The 8,665-nt window shown below is 40.1% G+C and overlaps 1 protein-coding gene across 1 annotated transcript; it reads right to left on the bottom strand.

Annotated features, from left to right (window-relative positions):
• Window positions 1-492: 492 nt before the first annotated feature.
• LOC105057983 (cyclic nucleotide-gated ion channel 2) lies at window positions 493-8,360 on the bottom strand. The gene is made up of 8 exons (XM_010940738.3): window positions 8,159-8,360; window positions 7,386-8,028; window positions 4,067-4,282; window positions 2,563-2,891; window positions 2,224-2,335; window positions 1,879-2,115; window positions 1,282-1,368; window positions 493-1,155 (listed from the first exon to the last, which is right to left on the bottom strand). The coding sequence occupies exons 1-8, from the start codon at window positions 8,194-8,196 to the stop codon at window positions 670-672; spliced, it is 2,148 nt and encodes a 715-aa protein (XP_010939040.2). The 5' UTR covers window positions 8,197-8,360; the 3' UTR covers window positions 493-669.
• Window positions 8,361-8,665: the final 305 nt, after the last annotated feature.

An 8,665-nucleotide genomic window follows, 5' to 3' on the forward strand; every position in this document is an offset into this window, starting at 1 on the left:
CAGCTCTCCTTCATCTTCGCGACACCCCATGTATTGCATTGAAAAGTGTTTGGTCATAGTCTTGAGATAAATGAAAGCTACCCATCTCTAAGATGGAGAATGTGGTGGCTAAAACTTCTATGGTTGGACCGACCATGGAAAGAATAATGATTGGACCGTTATCGCCTGCCACGTCTCCGAAGCAGGTTACGCGTGCTTACACGCGCGCGTTAAAATACTAAGAAAATAGACATGGATAAATCCTAAAGATTATATGATATTTATCAAAACTGTTCAAATACTCCCGAGGTTTATCCATTCCTATTTTTTTAGTATTTTAATATATGTATGTAAGCGCGCATGGCATGCTTTGGAGATATGGCAGGCGATAATGATTCGATCATAATTTCTTCCCTGGCCGATCTAACCATAAAAATTTTATCCAGATGTGGTGGCTATCCAAATGGGATAGGACCGTGCAGTGCAAAAGTCGCACCCGAAGATCCGAACTCATAATAAAATCCATCCATTCTGTCTGTGAACGAGTAAGCGTTGATGCAAGATTGTCACTGATTGAATCCCCCTCTTTTGTACCTGATGGTAATTTCAGACATCACCATACCCACCAGCAACATAAATAGTTTCCATAAAGCTGTAGCAAATAGCAACATAATGCCAGCTGCTTTTCTCCTATTCAAGGTGGTCATGAGGACGAAGTGACATGAATATTGCAGCATAGAGCCGAAGGCGTTGTTCACTGTCACCCGGTTCAGATGGTGGATTCGCCATGCCTCTAGTCCTCTTTTTGCAGCGGCGCCAGGCAAGCTGTATGTTAACAGCTGCCCATGTCCTCCAGTTTGATGAATAGTACCTTGCTGTTCTTTTGAGCCTTTCATTTGCAAATTGGTACCTAAAGTACTCGATGATGTATTGAAGATGGAGTGCATCTAAGCCAAATGCCTCGGTTGGCTCAACACACTCAAAGGTGGCAGAAGAAACTGGTAGCCGATCGACAAATGGGCGGCGGAGACACCATGACAGGAGCTCATCCCCTAGGAAGTTTCCTGGGCCTAGCATGCATGTGGCCATCATGCCTTTGCTAAGACGCTGGCTACTCTTCAATTGACCCAAGACAATGAACACCATGCGTTGAACAGGATCTCCTTCTCTGATTACCTGGTCCAAGAGTAATAGTTTATAACAACAAGGCGGACAACATTGCACCAGAGCTTATAAGCTAAATATGTGGCTAAAAGATATTTCTACCAGATGACTGCAGCATTTCTATGTCCCTTGTCATACCTTCTCACCCTTGGAGAAAACTAGAGGTCTAACTCTATCACATATATTGTCAAGGATAAGATCATCCAAGTTGTGGAATAGGGGCACCTGAAAGACAAATGAACTGCAATGAGTTAGATTCATTTTCACTTATAAAGTAACACCTATTTTTATCTAATCAAGCAATAGCACAAACATAAACTGTTTTATCTTGAATAATAGTTTGTTCTTTATCCTAATTGCATGGCCATAGCACTATGCTTCTCCAAATTTTTTTTTGTTGACTTCTCTGTAAGTTTTGGTGAATGGAGTTGTGCTTGATGATTGATTTTAGTCATAAATTTCTTCTCTTGTTACTCTGTAATATCCCACAGATGATACTAGTTGTTACTCGTCCAATTTGATATCTATTGTTCATCTTATCCTCAAAAAACGGTCTTTATCATTCACTTGTTTGTTATAATCCCAATGAATGAACCTTTGTTTCAGAAGGAGGGTGCACAAACGGCTCTTAAACTTAGTGCCTGGTGCTTTGTTTCATTGATGACACCCCCCCCCCCCACCACTCTCTTCCTTCTGTTTCTTATGAACTGACAACTGTCTCAACAGGTTAGTTACCTTCTTGATGAGATCAAGGCAGAGATAACGCCTTATGTCCTGCCTTAGTCCTTCTGGCAAGTCTTTGATCATGTCCATTTCATCCTCACCTCTCATTGCAAGCCACCTTTGGCGTTCATACTGGTGGACTCGCTGCCTCAAGCGTGATGGTAGTTGTCTTCGCTTCATCCACCATTCCATGTCTCGAAACCGTAATTGTATCTTTCTCTTCTTCGCCATGACGGCATGCAAGAATACCTATCAATCAAGCTTTAGCTGTTAGAAACTAACAGTTCACATGCTATCATACATTTCTATCAACAATTATAGATGATTAAAGTGAAAGATCTATGTTCTACCATATACCTGAATATTACCAATCAACAAAGTGAAGAGCATTAGTCCACTTAATACGATGATTATACTGAATATCACTTCCGGTGAGTGACTAGTAGGCTCAAGATCATTGCCAAAAGTGCTGTAACAGAATAAAAAGTGTTGATTAATACAAGAAGACTCTATCACCAGTAGCTTTCAATTCACAGCTGAGCTGCAAGTACCAAGTACATTTAATTTTCATAAGATATTACTGCTAATTAACATGGCAAATAAGACATATTTGCTCTGCTCTCTGGAAAGAAACTTGCAGCTTTGAACTATGATACTTTGATACTCTTGTAAATGGTAGCTGTTGAATTAGATTACCTTAAAGTCATGAGTCCCCAAAATATAGGATAAAGGATTTTAACAGCAAGTGAGTTGCTGGAAACAACAGGGAGAGCCCAATCATAGATCCCATAACGGAATGGTCCATTGCCATTTAAGCAAAGTGGAATATTTTTGATTCCAGTGGTTGCTGTCAACTTACTCTCACATGCTAATTTGTCCATGCCTGATGGTAAGGGAAGGCGGTAGCAGACCTCCTTCGAACAGGCCAATGAGACAAGATCACAATTCTTGATCTCCTCACATTGTTGTTGGATGCATGAGGTGACACGTTGAATCGCAAGAGCATACCAGCACCCTCCAGCTACCTAAGAATGGAATCAGCAAACATAAAATTGACCTTCCAAGTTGTTGGAAATGATGAACCAACATAATATTTCAAGTGGTATTATTATGTCTAACTCATACATGAAACTTTATGCTTACTGAATTTCTTTATAAGTTGCAAACTGTTGTATGCAGTGGTTCCATGAAGTGATAAATAAAATTTCAAAATTTTCTTTAGGAGGGATGAGAATTTTAATTTCAAATAGTAAATTATAAGCTTAACCACATTGTAAGTACTGACTGATGGTACTTGTTAGGGGTCCTTCTGATATGTCTTCTTATTATATGCAGGTCAAAATGGCTAAAGTGTTCAACACAACAAGATTATGTCCAAATGTTCATGAATCCTATGATTTCTCCACAAGGAATTGTGTAAGTTTTATGTTCATCTATTGTGAGGTTGAAAGATAGTGATCACTTGGGAATTCTATCTCATGTTCAAGGTTTTTATTTCTTTTTCTTTGTGAAATTTTACAAGATAAGTTTAATACATTGCTATATTAAGTGTTACTGGTGACTAACAATAGACGTATGTTGCTTGATAAATAACCACTGATTTATATTGTGTTCAGCAAAGATATTTTATAACCGCCATAGATGAAAAATTGATATCTGAGACTACCTAAGTTCATAATTTGCTAACCTTAGTAGATTTGAACAACAAATTATTAATCTGCACGATGAGAATGAAATACAATGATGGTTTCTGTAGATTGACTTTAAGATGCGTTATTATTTTCAGTAACTGTTCTGGTTGTATTCAGAAGTGAAGGAAAATTTGGAGAGAAGAAGATTGGTGAGCAGTAGGTACATTTGCATGGTTGCACCTTACATTTTCCCTCCTGCAACAATTTATTTTCCAAGTTGAAAAATAAATTCAAATGAGGTAGTTCACAGGATTCAAACATTTCAGACCTACTCATATCCAAGTCTTCAGTTACAATTTCCATTTTATTCTCATATTCCCTGTATCAGTTTGCCTTCCATTTTTTATTTACATGAGTTATATGCTATTTTCAAGTGTAGATGAATTTTTAAGGGAGCTCTATGTTTTCAGGAGCCTAAACCATACAACTTGGTAACTAAACAAAATTAGCTTATCAGTAGAGCAATCTATTAATGTATAAGAGTTTAGATTAGGATCAGTGTTACTCACATGAGACGCAATGAAGTAAGCGATCAGGTTGAGGCAAAAACCCCACCAGATTGTTCCAAAAATATAGCCAGTAACTTTCTGCATCCTTCTCATCACACAGATGCTGTGGTATACCTTGGGAAGGAATTGGAACAAGAAGACGAACAGAAGTATCGTCATTATGAACTTAGTCTCTTCTTCTCTTATCAGTTTGGGTATAACCAACCAAAAGACAACCTGCATAGGTTCAGAATATGAGAAGTACTAATTGGTTTTCAAAGTTCATCAAGAAAAATGCATAAATCTAATTATAAGTGACATGCTTTAGAAATAATGCTCCAGGTTCATTAGCAAGATGGATCAGTCTGACTAATAGAATACTAGATATGGACCCTAAATGATAGGATCGTAGAAAAAGAAATGGCTTCGACCCAAAAAGTTTGAGACAGAAAACTCTAAATTGATTTGAGAACATATCTGCATTTTATTTTTCAAGGGCAAAATGGTGGAGGTGCCACCACCAATAATTTGCATTTGATAGAATCATAGCTATTCTTTCTTCTGCACTCCTGTGCCACCATGAACAATTGGCTTGCCACGGTTTTGAATCTCACAGAGCTGGGTTCTAAAGCATCTCAACTCCTGTGCACAAATCTCTCTCTCACACACAAACTCGTGGGTTCATATCTTGGATGGTCTTGAGCAAAGGAGACAGGTGGATCATGAAGAACTTTTTGTTGACTACAAGTTATGTTGAAGTGTGACGACGGAAAAGAATTTAGCTGCGTAACATACTTGCAAGAAGGGCTCTTAAAAATCATACCTCCAGGATACAATATCAAACGCAATGATGATGTAAGATGGTACTTCTTAATCACCTTTAATCATGGATCCAAATCCAAAAAATGAAATGCAAAAAGAAGGTTTTAAAAAGGAAAAGTATATATTTGAAAGTCTGAATAAGAAAATAAGTTGTCTCGGTTTCAGATGTTTCGTTGAGCTACGAGAGTCAAAGTTTTTTTTAGAAAAAATACAACTCTATAGAATTTTTTAAAATATGATATAAGTTTTTCGATTGTTTATCCAAGAGTTTTAAAAGTCTTAAATTTTTAAATAACACCCATCTTATCAAAAATAAATATTTAATAGAGCTTTATCTCCTTAAAATTATTATTATTAGAAAATATACTAATATCGTACAACATATACTACGCAACAATATAGTACCGTTAAGTTTCAAACGGGCATGCCTATGCCTATATCCCACTTTGAAAACTTATGCAGTATAGGTAGGGATGATAATTTTAGCTGACCCGTCGAATATCCGATTTGATCCGATCTGAATATGATAGATTTTATCTGATCCAATTAGAACCTGAGATGAATATAGGTATTAGAAAAAATACACAAGACGAATTCAAATAGAGTATAGATAATGGTATGTCTTATTTCGAATCCAATCCGATATAAATTTAATATATATCTTTTTTTAAATTATAATAATTTTATATTATTTATATATTTTTGATCCAATTTGATCGGATCCAATCTCTCTATTTATTCGATCCAATCCGATCCGCATCTTTGCTTGATCCGATCCGATCTGAAGTAGGTATGAGGTAGATTTAAGTATAGAATTTTTCATTACAAGACAGATATAGATATAGATATGGGCCAACTCGACTCATATCCAATCCATTGCCATTCCTAAATATAGATAGGATAAACTGCACTGTCCTCTCACCCACTTGTTTTATCTCTATCAACTTGCAGATTTCAAATGGAATATAGACGTTTTCCTTGACATGTTGTGGTGTAACATGATTCGGGACAGGTCATGTCCATCGGCCCGGGTGTGGATATGTCCCACCAATAATGAACTCTGGCCTGGTGCAAATTTGGTAGACCCACTTGACAAATGACAAGGTTGGACAGGCTCCAGAAATTTAAATTAGGTTGCGCCAAATTTATTTTGATAGCTTGATACGAGCGGTTCCAGTCCATTCAACCCATTTGTCCACATGAGATGAAAGGATTTGTCTACTGCAAAATTAAACTCTGTATGATAGGAAGCTTTTGTGCAATAGAAGGCATTAATCATAGTAAAAAACTTGTGGCCCATTTAATGTTGCTTTTATTTTCAGTTTTTGTTTTAAAACATCCAAGAGGAAAATTAAACTAGACAGAGCAGCATGTGTATGAAATACTTTTATTTTCAAATCATGTAAAAAATCTATAAAGCTTCTGGCTGCAAATATTTACTGATTTTTTTTAGAAAAAAATTGAAACAAAAGCAAGGAATGACAAAACTTTTTCTGCAAATGTCGTTTCCAAGACCAATCCTCATAGATTTTTCACTAATTTATAGAAAAGCAAACACACGCAAATGACAATACCAAACATGTTGGTGATTAGCATCATCAACCTTTAACTATTTTTAGATTAGCAAATTTAAATTTTTTTGTTGTTTCACAAAGAGAAGAGTATTTTTGACAATTTGTGGATGATAGATTTAGATTTATTTCATAGGTCCGGATTTCCTGCTGTGCATGCGATATGTCATACGATATGATATATTGTATGCATCATCCATCGCATGATGGACGATGCGATGGATGTGCAAGACACAGCTCACTGTACGTGCATGGCCGTGTGCGCACAACGGAGGTTCTGCGGCCTTATCTTGTCGTCCTTACAAGCACAACTTGCCAATGATCATGAGGCATGCATGTGATGCTTGCCGCTTTTGTCCATGCAAGCACAACTTGTTCGTGACGGGAGGGTTCGGGTTGTATCTTTCCCATAAAGAATAATTTTTTTTTTCATGATATCCACAGTTGGATCGCACGATAGTTGTAAAGAGATATGTGCAAATAAATTAAAAAAATAATTAAAAATATTTTGAGATTTGTGCAAGATATGATCCAACGGTTGATGTCAAATATTACAACCTGAACCCATGACGAGGCAAACCAATCTCTATGATTGCCATTCACCAGCCTACCAAAACCTGCACACACGTGTATATCCATCCGTCCTCTCTCAACTTATTCCAACTTTCTGAGATACAAGAGTTTCTAGGATAAATATAATAAGAATAATAATAATTAATTAATATTATTATTAAGAAATGTTTTCTTGTGTCTCAAATACTTCATCAAGAGACTTTATCAGCAAATCTGCCATACCTCTTCCGGATCTAACGTCCAGGCTATTGAGAGACAATTAGTATCACAACCGTATGTGACCAAGACCATATAGACTATTATTTATTTTTATGGAAACAAAATGCGGCAAAAATCTCCCTAGCTAATTGAAGCTATTTTAAACCGCTCGATACCTGGGGCACGGGGAGGATCACAAAGATGTCAAACCAGAAGCCTTTGAGCGATCGCAGGTAGTGGGCGGCGATGGTCCGGGCGTCCCACACCAGCTTGCCGCAACCCACCACCATCGACTCCCTCGACACGTACGCCACCCGGAATTGCAGCCACACGTGCAGCAGGTGCACCGCGTCGGCGCACGTGCGCAGCACCGTCACCACCGCCGCCAGCCCGCCGTCCATGTGCAGGCACGGCGCGCCGGCCCGCCCGATGGACAGCGCGTAGAAGAACAACGGGTCCACCGCCAGCGCCACCCCACGGCCGAGCAATATGGCCCGGTTCCACAGCCGGACCCGCTCGCTCCTCGGGTCGAGAACCGAGCCGAAGATCCAGGAATTCGGCCGCCGGCGGCGGACCGCAGGGCGGGCGGCGGGCTGGGTTTGTATGGGGATCAGGGAGGAGCCAGCGCCGGCCTCCCACTCGGGCGTGTGGGCGCGGTCGCAGCTCGTGGAGTGGAACGCCGGCACGCCGGGCTGCGTGCATGCGTAGCACTCCACCGCGGCCGGCGGTATCGGGTTGCTGCCGCTCTCGTTGTTGCTTTCATTGTCGTCGTCGTCGTCGTCCGACCGGATGTTTTGATGCCGGAACGCTCCCACCCACCTGAGATAATTTCCGCTGAGCATATTAAGGCACAGAGATAACTTTGAAGATACTTTTATAGGTAGTAGCAAAAGTGTAAGACTACTGTTATATCTCGCTAGCTAGTTATTGGTGTACGTGTTTGACATACCTTGAGAGGAAAGAGTGGAATTTAGAGAACCAAGACATCTTGTTCCATTAATGATGCGAACCATGAGAGTGAGTCTACAGACTAATAAGAGTGAGATAACAAGCAGAGTGTGGTTATGTTTTACTCGATCTCCCTTTCCTCCCCTCGCTATTATGAGTCTGTGTGTGAATATCGGATAGAAAAGGGGAGGTGGGGAGAAGTATAAGAAGGTAGAGGAGGAGAGTTTTGATGTGATGCGAGAGAGAGGTGGGGGGGGGGGGAGGAAGTGATGGGAAGGTGAACTTGGTCATGTGGGGGGTGGGGGCGGCGTCCGGCGCGTCGCATGCGACGGAGGGCGGATGGGGTACGGAAAGTTGCGGGTCCAGACATGGATTCCTGTCTGATTGGTTGGCAGGGGAAGTGGGGCCCGGCGAAGGGACAGGTCGGCTGATAGTCCATGTGGAAGCCCGAGGAGAGCGTGGCTGACGTGTAGGATAATACCTTCCGTCCGGCTCTTGCCAGCGCCAG

Source organism: Elaeis guineensis, chromosome 2, assembly GCF_000442705.2.
Source record: "Elaeis guineensis isolate ETL-2024a chromosome 2, EG11, whole genome shotgun sequence".
Taxonomy (NCBI): Eukaryota; Viridiplantae; Streptophyta; class Magnoliopsida; order Arecales; family Arecaceae; genus Elaeis; species Elaeis guineensis.

Bases quoted from the DNA above. Each gene is read 5' to 3' on its own strand.
- LOC105057983 (XM_010940738.3), bottom strand. From the start codon at position 8,196: ATGTCTTGGTTCTCTAAATTCCACTCTTTCCTCTCAAG. The intron at 2,116-2,223 runs GTATATGGTAGA...CTTGATTGATAG, and splicing joins TGTTGATTGGTAATATTCAG to GTATTCTTGCATGCCGTCAT. The intron at 1,369-1,878 runs GTAACTAACCTG...TTTGTCTTTCAG, and splicing joins GCCTTGATCTCATCAAGAAG to GTGCCCCTATTCCACAACTT.